The sequence below is a fragment of the Mesoplodon bidens genome, assembly GCF_964165515.1.
Source record: "Mesoplodon bidens genome assembly, chromosome: 3".
Lineage (NCBI taxonomy): Eukaryota > Metazoa > Chordata > Mammalia > Artiodactyla > Ziphiidae > Mesoplodon > Mesoplodon bidens.
Genome location: NC_138178.1, coordinates 166,924,853 through 166,938,964, shown reverse-complemented (window position 1 = coordinate 166,938,964; position 14,112 = coordinate 166,924,853). Strand labels below are relative to the sequence as shown.

Here is a 14,112-nt window from a genome sequence, read left to right as displayed (position 1 = left end):
AAAATAAAGAATGTGACGCTGGAGGGAGAGGCAAGGAGCAGGACCTATGGAAAGGAGATGGGATTTTACTCTAGGCTCTGGTAGAAGCCATTTTTTCTTCAAAGAAAAAGTGACATGAATGCCCTATTCTCAAAAGAGAGAAAGGCTGGGCTGCTTCAGCTAAAACAGCGTGATATTATGACAACTTTACAATTAATTAACTGTGATTAAAGTGGAAGATCTATCAACTGTGACCAAAGCATCTGAGGCAGACGTCTACTGGAGTAGACATCTACTCTACTGGAGTCCAGGTGTGGCTTTCGCTGAATTTGACACGTTATCTTTTGGGGGGGGAAGGAAAAAGGAAATAAATACTGGGGGTGTGGGTAAAGTGGACAGAGAGAGGTGGGAGAGACCCTGCTCCAAAGCTTAGGATACCGACTTGAATTCACACCCTTGGAAGTTCCCCGCAACAGCATCTCCCAGGCAAAGGGTGTCCTGTGAGGCTGAAGGGCCTCTGGCTCCCCTGACACCTCAGAAACACTGGAGAGAAAAGGGGGCCATGATGGCACCACTGTTTCCTTCACTTGGGCCAGAAGTTCTGAGGAGCTTCTTAGTGCTACAGGCAAAAACTGGCTCGAAAGCTCCAGCCTTTTCTTGCTCTAAAGAAGGGCTCAGCAAACTTTTTCTTAAAGGGTCAGATAGTAAATATTTGAGTCCTCGCAGGCCACACAGTCTTTTTTTTTTTTTTTTGCATGACTAGTATTCTTTAAATTCCAATGACAGTTACTGTATCATGCCCAAATCACGGGTTAAGAACTGAATTATCATGTCAACATATTTTTAAACATTAAAAAGAGAACCTAGAAAGATCCCAAGTGTATAAATCTTGGGGATTTAAAATTTTCAAAGTGAAATTCAATGGGAAGAGGGACATGATAAAAAAAAAGCCACTGGTATTACCTTATCACAAAGGATTCAGATCTTTCCCTGAATTTTCACAAACAGACCATAATCTAGTAATAAAGCACCTCCCCATCCCCAGTTTTGCTTATTTCCCAAACAGATTTTGGCTGATAGTTTCCCCTCTAGTACGGTTATCACTTAAAAAACACAAACATTCAAACTAAAGATACACTGGATTACTAGCTGTAACCTTACTAAGCCTCCATGGATTGTTTGCTACCAAATATTACAGTAATTTTACAGCGATCACAAAAAGTCATTAGGTTCTCCTTGTTACAATGACGACGAAAAGTAAAAACCTCTTGCTGTTTCTAATACTCATCACAAAGAAGAGATGTGCTTATAAGGCAGGAAGTAACACAAAATTCCTTTAGAAATCATTGCATTTTCACTTTGCTGAAGTTTTCAACTGCAAAACCTCAGTGAAAAAAAATGTTGCAAACCCAGAAGAGTACATCTCACCATCTTAAGTGCACTCCAAAATCTCAAGCTTACTTTAAAAGCCCACAGTATGGGTATTTAAAGTCTTTTCGAAGACCTCTCCCAAATACCACACATCTCCAGATAAACCACGTAAGAAGCTTGAAAGCAGTGAAGGATGTTAACCTGCTGGTGCAAGTTTCTGACACCAATCTTTCAAGCCACCGAAAACCATGTCTTCAGGTACCTTTTTCAGTCTTCCCCAACTTGCAGCAAAGCAAAACAATTTTGCTTTTTCCCCTGCACTTAGCAGAGTTCTAAGCATGTTAGAAAGTTTCCAAGCAACTTTTTTTTTGTGCTTCCATGCGATAATTTAACTAGCATTAACAATTTACTATTAACTAGTATTTTCTTCGCCCATGAGCTCTATATAATTCCCCAGAGCTCTGCCTACTGATCTTTTCTCCAGAGAATTCCCTTCAACCCACATTCCCTACCACTCCCACCCTCTACAACCCACACCTAACCACAACCCTCCTCCCTTCTCCCTTTCTTCACGCCCGCCCCTCCCAGCACCTGCGGCAGGCTTTTCCCTTCCCACCACCCCTCACTTCAGGGTCCTCCCATTTGAACACTAAGATTACTCTGAAATCTGATCAAGTAAAACTGAAGTTAAAAAACACATAGAGCAAGATGAATCAAAGATCACTATCGGTACCCCGACCACTCCCTTCTTAGTAGGAATGCCCAAACTAGACCTGCCATTTCTATCACAATTTGGGCAGGAACAACTTGTACCTCCAGCACAGTACAATGACCCCCCTCAATTTGCCAGTTGGCTCATTTAAGTGTTTACCTAAGGCATTTCAATCTTGAACACTTTCCCAACACACAGATTATATCATCACACTAAGAATTCCTCCGACCAATACACAGGAAGGCAGGCAGGTAGGTGAGAGGGTCACTGGGATCCATCTGCAAGCTCCATCTACAAGGCAGCACTGTGTTGTGGCATCGGGTTAACATGTTCTACAGCTTAAGAGCCCTCTGGGGCTTCACTGGTGGCGCAGTGGTTGAGAGTCCGCCTGCCGATGCAGGGGACACGGGTTCGTGCCACGGTCTGGGAAGATCCCACATGCCGCAGAGCGGCTGGGCCCGTGAGCCATGGCCGCTGAGCCTGCGCGTCCAGAGCCTGTGCTCCGCAACGGGAGAGGCCACAACAGTGAGAGGCCCGCATACCGCAAAAAAAAAAAAAAAAGAGTCCTCTGGAAGCAAGGTTCGTAGCACAGAACTAGTACAACAGGAGGCTGAATTTAGAAGATGCAGCATCTGAAAACCTCCACCCCAGAAGAGAGGTGCCTGCTGGCATTCACGTGCCCAGAGATCGCTGCTTCTGGATTACATACTCAAAGCAACACATCTGCTGAAGGCCCCGGATGCATCTGCTTTGGACTTTTTAAAGACTGCCCCCTCATAAGCTCATCTGAAAACCTTAAAGGATGGTCTCCTGAATGAATACAGGGCTTCCTGAGCAAGGCCTTGGAAACAGGACATTGGAGAACTTCTCCTCCTAAGCCTCTGGAAATTCAATCTGTAGACATCAATTTCGGCGGGCTCTCTCCTCCTCCAGGGTCTCCCCTCCTGCACTGCTGCGACTCACACTGGCCAGGGGCTCCGTTTCGCCTGGTGCCATCAGCTTGCCATGATGAACACTATAGTAACAAACCACGGTCTATGAAGCATTTGTGTAGCTTTCAGCTGGTACCATCGCTGTGGGCCCATCCAAGGGTGCACCTTCAATCCCCACCCTCTCCACTGGCAAGCAAGACCAACCCGCCCACCCAGAGTCTCCGCTGGGGATGCCTCTCCTCCTTCGGGATTACCAACAATACCGACTCCGGCAGGGACGCCAGCAACTTTCCCGGCTTACCAGGTTACCAGAAGCAACGTTTTAAGTGAGGGGGTAACCTCGAGAAAGTTAGAGGGAGGAGGAGGAGAAGAGTGAGGTCACGAAGAGGTAAGCGTGGAACCTAGAGGAAAAGTCCAAAGGGGTGCGCTGCCACCACCCTGGGCCAGAACTGTCAGCCCCGCGAAGCTAAGCTCAGTTTCCACAACACCAGGCCTCACCCCCAGGCGGGTGCACAACCCTCTGTACAGGAGCGGCACCCTCCTAGAGGTCAGGCTCCCCTTCTCCAGCAGGCAGCTGCGACAGCCAGGCCTGGGGTGTTGGCCTCCCCCCAGGTTACTGTGGGCACTTCCGACGCAGCTCTTCCCAGCACAGTTCCCCCAACATCTAGTCCCCCCTTCAACCTTCCTTCTCCTGGCACCCCCCACCCCCCAGTCCCATCTAACTCTGCCATCTCCCCCACCTGTCCCCTGAGACCCTAAACTGGCCACCTCCTCCCCCAAAACTAAGCCTAGGCGCCCTGCCCTCCCTGTCGCTAACTCCTCCACACAGTCTGTCTTGACTCTGGTGCTGTAGAAGAGTAGCCATGGAATGGGTGTGGTTGCATTCCAATAAAACTTTATTTATAAAAACAGGAGGTAGGCTAGATTTGGTTCTCCAGACATAGTTGGGTAATGCCTGGCCTAAAAGGTTCCTGCCTGGTGGAGCAGTGGTTAAGAATCCACCTGCCAATGTGGGGGACACGGGTTCGAGCCCTGGCCTGGGAAGATCCCACAGGCCACGGAGCAACTAAACCTGTGCGCCACAACTACTGAGTCTGTGCTCTAGAGCCCGCAAGCCACAACTACTGAGCCCACGTGCCACAACTACTGAGCCCGCCTGCCACAACTACTGAAGCCCACGGACCTAGAGTCCGTGCTCCGTGACAAAAGAAGCCACTGCTGGGCTTCCCTGGTGGCGCAGTGGTTGAGAATCCTCCTGCCAATGCAGGGGACACGGGTTCAAGCCCTGGTCCGGAAAGATCCCACATGCCGCGGAGCAACGAAGCCCGTGCGCCACAACTACTGAGCCTGTGCTCTAGAGCCTGCAAGCCACAACTACTGAGCCCGCGTGCCACAACTACTGAAGCCCACGGACCTAGAGCCTGTGCTCCACAACAAAGAGAAGCCACCACGATGAGAAGCCCGCGCACCGCAACTAGACAAAGCCTGCGTGCAGCAACGAAGACCCAATGCAGACATAAATAAATAAATAAATAAATAAAATTCATTAAAAAAAAAAAAGAGAAGACACTGCAATGAGAAGCCTGTGCACGGCAAGGAAGTGTAGCCCCTATTCGCCTCAACTAGAGAAAGCCCGCGCACAGCAACGAAGACCCAACACAGCCAAGTAAATAAATAAATAAATAATTTTTTTAAAAAATTAAAAAAAAAAAAGTTCCTGCAAAATTCCTGAAGTCCTCTCAGGTTCAGGAAAAAATGCTTTGTCAAGACTTTGATGAGGCACAGGGACAGACCTACGGGACTAATTCGCCAAACCCACGCCCCCTCGGTGAAAGGAGAGGGCATGGGAAAGCCAGAGACACTAGGAAGATAATAACTCTATTAGAGAAATAACACACAGGTCTGTCACTCAAAATTTGCCCACAACCTTCATTTTCACTAGTGGTTTATCCTGTTAATTAAAACTTCACTCATACATTATTCTCAGGTGGCAACTCTCTATGTGAGAATCCCAGCTTTCACTTGCTTAATTATCTCTTGCAAAGACGAATACTGTGTTGGGTTTAAATATGTAAGCAGATGGTGCTGGGTGGTCAGGGAACCACATCAGGAGAAACATTTGCTGTGATTGATGCAAAGCAGAAAATTAAACCCTGAGCACTTTCATTTCCCTGCACTAAACAATGGGGCGGGCAAACTTTCCCTACAAAGGGACAGATAGTAAAGTTTTTTGGCTTTGTGGATCACGGAGTCTCCGACACAGCGACTCAGCTCTGCTAGTGAAGCACAAAAGCAGCCACAGATGATACAGAAAAGCGTGAGAATGGCTGTGTTCCAATAAAACTTTATTTACAGACATGGGCAGTGGCTGTGGGCTGTAGTTTGCCTGCAGAGAAGAGCGACTTTTACCTATAACTGTTTTGAGCTCACTGTGCCGTTTTGAGTTGCTACTTGAACTCCACCACTGGTCATCAGGCTCATCTAACACTGAGGGAAGTTTGAGAAGAAGGGCACCAAAGTCTGAAACTAGTTATGTCAAGGCAGTAAAATGTGGGGGGATCCCGGGGATCATGATAGCAAGTGGGGACAGAGCCCTTATCACGTGTCCTGCGACGTCTGATGGACTTGACCCATGTTCACTTGTATTTATACATCTGGGAAAGAGGCTGTCACTCCCATTTTAAAAAGCAGAAAATGAGGCACAAGAAGACGTGAATCAGGGCTTCCCTGGTGGCGCAGTGGTTGAGAGTCCGCCTGCCAGTGCAGGAGACACGGGTTCGTGCCCTGGTCCGGGAAGATCCCACATGCCTTGGAGCGGCTGGGCCCGTGAGCCATGGCCGCTGAGCCTGCGCGTCCGGAGCCTGTGTTCTGCAATGGGAGAGGCCACGACAGTGAGAGGCCCACATACCGCAAAAAAAAAAAAAGAAGACGTGAATCCTTGTCTCGGCTCTGGGGCCACTCGCTGTGTGACACTGAACAAGTCATTTCATATCCTTAAGATTTCATTTCTTTGTGGTTAAAACACATCCAGCATCTGTTCTCACAGGGCTCTCCAAAGACTGGATGAGATCTTTGACACGCTGTGCTCTGAAGACAGGTTTCACATGCCTGAAGTTTAGGGACATCCCACCCCGAGAGGGCCACTTACACCAAGGATATGCAGCAGGACGGCTCCGTGCTGTCGCTCATTATTGGAGAACAGGTCTGCGGGGAACTCGTGAATCGCTGCAAGACAAGAGGACATGGTAAGGTATTCAATATTAGTTACCAAGGGGTGTCATTTGAGGTCTGGGGGGGTCGGCCATGGAACTGAAGAGCTCCCCTGGTGTTAGACTGCCAGGGGAGAGACCAGCTACTTCTCTGTCCAGGGCAGATCTGCGTTCTTAGGAAAACATTGCTGGATACGGAATTATTCAGATATTCTAGTACCTTAAAGTTGATCATGTTTTGCATATCCCTTGCAATTAAAAAAAAAGAATGAAACACTTCATACCCACTAGGATGGCTATAAACAAAAAGACAGATAATAACAAGGGTTGGCAAGGATGCGGAGATACTGGAACCCTCATACATTACTAGTGGGAATGCAAAATGGTGCAGTCCCTTTGGAAGATAGTCTGGCAGTTCCTCAAAAGGTTAAACAGAGTTACCATATGACCCAGCAATTCCACTCCCAAGTATTTTCCCAGGAGAAATGAAAACATATGTCCACACAAAACCCACACACGAAATGTTCATAGCAGTATTATTCATAATAACCAAAATGCAGAAACAACCCAAACATCTACCAACTGATGAGTGGATAGATAAAGCACGATATATACATACAAATGGAATATTATTTGACAATAAGAAGAAATGAAGTACTGATACATGTTACAACATGGAGGAAGCTTGAGGACATTTTGCTAAGTAAAAGAAGCCACTCACAAAAGACTACCTATTGTATGATTCATTAATATAAAATGTGCAGAACAGGCAAATCCATGGAGATAGAGGTAGATTAACGGTTGCCTAAGGCTGGAGGGTATGGGGTTTGGGGGATGACAGCTAAAAGGTACAGCGTTTCTTTCTGGGGTAATGAAAATGTTCTAAAATTGTTTGTGGCGATGCTTGCACAATTCTGAATACTAAGAGCCACTGAATCGTACACTTTAAACAGATGAATTGTATGGTATATGAATTACATCTCAATAAAGTTACCAAAAACAAGTATAAAGAAGTCAAAAGTCACCAAAGAAGAAAATCGGGATGGTTCCTTGTTTTGTCAATGGATTCCAATCACATTCCTAGCAGACAGCTTTCCAAGTGGCTTCAACACACACTCAGATCTGTTACAGACGCAATCCCTGCCAATGGTCAGGCTGAGGCCAGGGATGGCTGTCCTGCTTGGGAGGGCAGGCTCCAAGGTCACATGGCCAAGTTCAGTTCTCTGCTCTAATACTTACAGGCTGGGTCGACAGGGACACGTTCCTTAACCTCTTCGTGCCTCAGTTTCCTCATCGGTACAACGGTGAGACTAATTTTAATAACATGCCTCACTGTTACAGCGTGTCAAGCTTGTGGTGGGCTTCAAACCTGCATCCCCCCACCCCCCGGCCCAGGACTGTGGAATACTCTTCCCTCACCACTGTCAAGTCAGAACTGAGAAGCAGCTCCACGAAGAGGAGAGGGGAGGCCCATCCCCTTCCGCTAGAGTCGTTTCAGAGCTCAGGGACAGGCGGCCTCTTGCAAAGCCCTTCCAGCCTGTCCCAGACCCATCAGCCCCTCTTCCTAATCTCTCCTCCTGCCCACAACAGACCTGTCACTCCAGAGGGGGAAGCCAAGATCCCGGAGAGGTCAAGTGACGTTGGCAGGGTCGAGGATGGCAGTGCCAGCACTAGGAAAATCTCCTGTCCCCAGGGAGAGCACTCTTTTAGCAGTGCCACACAGAGCAGGGGGAATGATCCATGGGAGGTGAGGCTCTAGGTGAGCTTTGGAGGGGGACCTGATGCCGAGCTGGAACAAGGGAGGAGGTGAGGACTGAGAGCATCCTTGTCCCCTAACCTCTCAGGCCCACTCAGGTGCCAGGTGTGCTTCCACTGGCATAGGTGGCATCTCAGGTCACTGAGTACCATGTCATAGGCCCTTCTTTGGCCCAAGAATGCTCCTGTGGCATGGATATTTGGACCTCAATGTCACCTATAATGGCGGAATAACTCCTTCTCACCGCCCCGCTCCCCACTGGAGATGACCAACAGGTAAGTATTTTATTTTGTGAATGTCATTTTTGCAGGTTCCCCATCAGACACCAAAACACCCCGACGTCCTCGGCACTTCAGCTAGACCAGAAGCTTCTGGAAGGCAGGGATCCACATTGCCCTGCATTGCATTCACAGTGCCTCGGCCAGGCCTGGCACACAGTAGGTTCCCAACAGACCTTACCATTCAGTTGAATAAACAATGCTAAAATATTAACAAAGATGACAATCGACAACCTACATCATCTCATCCTGTTAGAATGCTTTCGTTACTCTTGCAAACCTCTTAACTGCCTAGAATGATATCTGCTTCAGAGTGGGCACTTGATAAACGCTTAGAAACTTCCAGGACCAAAATCCCTTCTCTGTAAATATAATTTGGCTCTAAGCTCTGAAAGGATGGTTTCTCCCTTAAAACAGAAAACTCTTCTGTTTAAGATGAGATTCTCCCAACAAGACCTAGAAAACATGAGTTCCCCAGACTCCCAGAACATGTTCCCACTTTAAAACAAGCAGCATTTAATGAAACGTAGATTCTTTCACTTTTTCCCTGTAAATCAAACTTCTTTAATAGACTCTGTCAGTTCAAGGGCATGGGTCTACTTCAAGGCTTGTTGGCTCAGAGATGGAGAATTATAAAGGCAGTAACTCTACGTTCCTGCCTCCAGGATCTTGTTTCCAGGAGAAATGTAACTGTCTGGGATATCTCAGGGCAGATCAAGCAGACATTTCTGCCATGAAAATTCGAGACAGTTTTTGATTCTCCAAAGCAGTGATTTATCCAATACTGGGCACTCTTGGAAAATTAGAATCAAGTAATGCTGCCTTTCTGCCATAAGGACTTTATCGTCTGGGCTCCAGCAGAGAGGGGATGCGGGTTGTAAATGGCTTTTGTCCTTGGTAGGAAGAGGCTTCTGATGGTTCAGCCACAGCGCCTTGCTCCGTGACCCCATGCGTACACTGGAGGGCTGTGGAGGGGAGTGAATGCCATCCTGGTCTGAATTTTGCCAGCAGAGACAGAGTGACCGGCAGAGCTACCAGCCGCTAATCACCCTCTGTACCCACCCAGGTCTTCTGGGCGCACCCTGAGCCCATGAGGCAGGCACCACAGCCACAAATATCCCTGTTTTCCAGATGAGACTCAGCGGGGGAGTGACTAGTTCAGGGACCATAGAGGCCAGGACTCAGCAGGGGGATCCCGAGTTCCTCGTCCAGGGTTAAGGGCTGCCTCTAACATGGATAGAAATCATGCTGCACTGACTTGAAATGGAAGATTTGGATTAGGTCCTGATTCAACTACCCATCAGCTTGTGGGACCCTGGCCGAGTCGTTTAACCTCTCCATCCTTCTATTTCTTCAGTGGCAATCTGCTGCCATGCAAGGTGGTGAAATAGTCATCGTTACTGTGTGTGCATGTCCTGGCGTGGATAGCAAAGGCTGCAAGCAGGGAAATGGCCACCCTGCCCTCCCTAGTTGGCAGCTGGTAGCTGGGACCAGTCCACTCCCCAGTTTAAGAGTCAAATCCTCTAGAAATTGACATACGGGGGTGGGGTGTAGAGACCATGGAGCACATGCAGCAGGAACTCCACCCCTCCCACCTTGGTCATCAACAGCAACAATTTTATTTTTAATTTTTATTATTTTTAATTAATTTTTATTGGGGTATAGTTGCTTTACAACGTTGTGTTAGTTTCTGCTGTACAGCAAAGTGAATCAGCTACTCATATACATATATCCCCTCTTTTTTGGGTTTCCTTCCCATTTAGGTCACCACAGAGCATTGAGTAGAGTTCCCTGTGCTCTACAGTAGGTTCTCATTAGTTATCTAGTAGCGTGTATATGTCAATTCCAATCTCCCAGTTCGTCCCTTCCCCCTTTCCCCCCATCCTGGTATCCACATGTCCATTCTTTACGTCTGTGTCTCTATTTCAACAGCAGCAATTTTAAACTGCAGGCAGCCTATACGGCTGCTTAAGGCTTTGTTTTTAGAAGCAGGTAACTTAGGTTTCAGGATGTGCCTATGTCCTTTACTTGTTACCTGCATGACCTTGGCGAGTTGTTTTAACACCTCAGGACTGTGACCTCACCTATAAATGGGGATGCTACAGAACCTGCCCGCCAGGCTGCTGTGAGGATTAAGTGATACAGATGGTGTACGCACAGCATTCGTCCCAGCTAGGGTGCCATCACTCTGAGAATTGTTGACCTACAGACTCCTCCCTCCACACCAGGTCTGTGCCCGCTGTTCCAGAGGATGAGCCTTGGTTTGTGAAAGCAAAAGAGAAGATGAGATCAGCTTAGTGGGGAAAAGAGCAAGCGTGATTATACCGGCCATGTTAGGATCTGAATGCTGGTGCAGTTTAATCCCAGCTTCCTGAGAAAACCTTCTTCTCCTCTCTCGGGCTTGCTGGGATTGGGGCCCCCGGCCACGTTCAACGATGGGATGCTTGCGTGTCTGAGAGGGGCCAAGTCTGCTCTATCCGCTCAAATCCCCACCAGGGAGACGAGAGGAATCAACAGGGCGCACACAAGCGGCTTTTGAGGTCACGCGTAAGCCTTTAAGCCGCAGAAATCTGGTGGGTGTAGGGAAGAGATGTGTCTGCAGGTAGAGCTGAGCTCAGGAAACCAGAGATGATTCCAGCAACATCCACACCCGGGGGGCAGGCAGGGGAGGAGGAGGAGGGGAGATAAAGCTGCCAGCGACCCAGCAGCCACTCCCACCCCTCCTTTAGCATTCTTTCCTGTGGATCTCGGAGCCCAGAGTCGGTTTCTCTGTCACTCTTGGTTCTGGAACATCCCCCCAGCACTGTGTGCAGGGCAGGGGGGAACTGGGGTGGGAGGTCTTTCCTGCCAGTTGCCTTCCTGAACATTGCGGGGGGGGAAATGTAAGGTCCCAGGGGACATCTGCCATCCCTTCCCCACCACTAGCTACTAAGTTCTCTAACACCTTATAAGCCAGACCCCTAGAGCACACTTGACCTTTCCTGTTGACATACAGTTACATGGGTGACGCCATTATATTTCAGAAACCCTGAATTTATGTTGCCCTTTCAAGGCTCTATACTTTGGCCAACATTGCTGCTAGTTCCAAAATGTATGAATTTCTTCAACAAGTATTTACTAAGCCCCCACGCAGCAGGTGATGGACTCTCTGGGAGCAGGTGGATGAGGCCCTGATGCATCTGTGAGCATCCTTAGGTCTGGCAGCTCTTCACCTTGGAGGGTGATGGGAAGTTCTGGAGAAAGCCAAAGTTATTCAGAAAGCAGGAGGTTATCAGGATGGCAAACACCCTGATCCTGAACAAGTTCAAGTCAATACATGCTTCTTGAGCATTTACTATGTGCCAGGTGCTAGGCTAGGGGCTTAGCCTTGAGGATGTGCCCTTAACGGGCTGGTGAGGGTCCAATAAGGCAACAAATGACTGAGAGACAGGAAGACGCCTGCTGTGATGGTGAGGCATGAAGGAAGCCAGGGGTTACTGACCTGGGACGGGCAGCAAGCCCATGGAGAGAGTGGCACCCTCGTCAAGTTTTGGAGGCTGCGTTACTGACTTTTCAAAGTCCTTTAATCTGCCATGTCAGTCCTGAGAAGATCATTACTCCCATTTTGTTGATGAGGAAATGGAGGCTCTGCGAGGCTTACGGATTCACCTGCAGTCATACAACCACTGTTTGGCACAGGTGAGAGAAGAACCCAGGCTGGGAGCCCAACTAACACCAGGCTCTCTCCATCCAAGCATTTTACCCACAAGAGGGGCACATCTCGGGACTACGGTCTCCTTTATCCAAGGAGCAGGTTCTGTACTCCTGGAAGCTCCAAGGGCCGTGTCAAGAAGTCATGCTCTCAAAAGGAGGAATACACATTGCATGTCTTAGGTCAATTCGACTTATAGCCCAGGACCCACACAGACAGAGGTCTAGCCCACTATTCTGTGGATCCTGGGGAAACCTGTCACTCATTTTCCTTGACCTCCTTGAAACATTTAATAAAACTGACCACTTCTTTTATGTATGAATGAACATGTGTATGAATGTATGAATGAATGTATGTGTTATCTATCTACCCATCCATCCATCCAATCATCCACCCATCCATCTTACCTACAGTAAGATTTGTTCGTTGTGATGTGCATTTCTATGGGTTCTCAAGCCTCTGAGACAGAAGAGTTCCCCCACCCCCGAATTCCCTTCTGCAGCCTTTTTGTAGTTAAACTCTCCCCCGAATCCCAACCCCTGATGTGTTGCCTTTTTCAGAATGTCATATCAATGGAATCATGGAATATATAGCCTTTTTGGTGTGGCTCCTTTCATTTAGCAAAATGCATTCAGGTTCACCCACATTGTTGGGTGACTCCACCTTCTTGCAATGTTCTCTCTTAGTTTCTTTGACCCCACGCTGTCCTCACTTGCCCAGTCTCCTTTAGAGGGCCCCCTCCTCTGTGGGACCCCAAACCTTGGGGTTCCAGGGGATTTGCCCTGAGCCCCCTTCTCTCCAGGTGACCTGGCTTTGACTTTCAAATCTCTGCAGACTTCTCCCAGATCTCAATCTTTCCTGAGCTCAAGACCTAACATACCCAGCTGGCAATGGTACATCACTCTCTGACTATCTTATAAATACCTTAAACCTGTCCCCAGTGAATGGCCCACCCTCCATGTTGGTCTGGTGCCATCCTTGATGACCTCCTCCTCCCTCCTACCCTGTGATAAGTGGACAGGCCAGTTGGCACTCAGCATCCATTTTGATGAGGCTTCCTTCCTTCCTTCCATGAGCCTTCCTGTCGAGAACACTAGGTACGGGTGTGCAGGCTGTGCACTGCATGTTCACATATACTAGCCCTGCTTCCTATTCTGTGGAACCTGACCTACCATGCAGCTAGGGCTCTGAATGAGAAGCAAGTTCAGCCAATCTAGCAGATTCAGAGGACAGAAAAGAGGGAGAGGTGTTATTCCTCTGGCAACCAAGGCTTTGGAGATCTAAGTGTGGACAGGCTCTCCTGACAATAGCATCTACTTCCTTATTTGTACATAAGATGTTTTTGAATTTGAATATTCCATTTCCAATTCCTGCTCCTTTGGCCCTTCCTGCAATTTTGTAAGGACCTAATTCCCTGAATTCAATTCCTTTCTGTTGAAAATATTGAGAATGGTTTCTATTTCCTGCACTGAAAGCTAACTGGTACACTCTGCCCTCTTTTAGCCAATCCTCCACAATCTTACTTCCAAAACAGCTCTCGAGTCCATCAGCTTCCTCATCTCCACCACCTGCATCCACTCTGGCTGGACCACTGCACCCGCCTTCTGCCTGACCTCCCCACGACCATTCTCAATCTGCTCCTTTCTGTTTTCCACATGTATTTATGGCTTAGAACTCCTCAATGGCTTTCAACTACTCTTCGGAGAAATGCCCAGAACCCTATCAAGGTCTTCAAGACCCTGCGTGGTCCAGCCCTGGTAATTTCTCCAGTCTGCTCTGCTCTGGCTGCACTGGTCACGTCTGTGAGCTGCCAGGTCCTGGCACAAGATAGGTGTTCAGGAAATGCCTGTTGAGTGATGAGTATTTGGCCTTCCACCTCCCTCTGACACAAACCCAGGAGCTGCTAGGATGAGCTCTGCCCGGAAGGATGCCCAGGAGATGGTGTGGCTAGCCCACCTTTCTCAGCTCCCGGCTCTTCAAACTTCTGCTTGGATGCTGAACCGTGACCCTTCCCAAATGGAGAGTGTTTGACAGAGATCTCCTTCCATTAGATGCTGATCTTTCTTAAACCTTTTAATTAGTTGATTCTCTTTAGGGAATAGAAACTGTGAATTGAATTTTTCAAAAAGGAAAAAAAAAATTGCCTCAAAACATGCCATTCTCCCTTTGCTTTCTACCCTGGTT

General features: G+C 48.1%; 1 protein-coding gene across 2 annotated transcripts in view; it reads right to left on the bottom strand.

Moving 5' to 3' along the window:
• SLC24A4 (solute carrier family 24 member 4) overlaps nucleotides 1–14,112 on the bottom strand; it is a gene marked incomplete at both ends in the record, with an annotated part of 190,702 nt that overhangs the window by 53,091 nt on the left and 123,499 nt on the right. For both annotated transcript variants that reach the window (XM_081230323.1, XM_081230324.1), the window contains one exon: nucleotides 6,143–6,219. In XM_081230323.1, coding sequence (XP_081086449.1) covers nucleotides 6,143–6,219 — 77 coding nt within the window. The remainder of the gene's footprint in view (nucleotides 1–6,142; nucleotides 6,220–14,112) is intronic.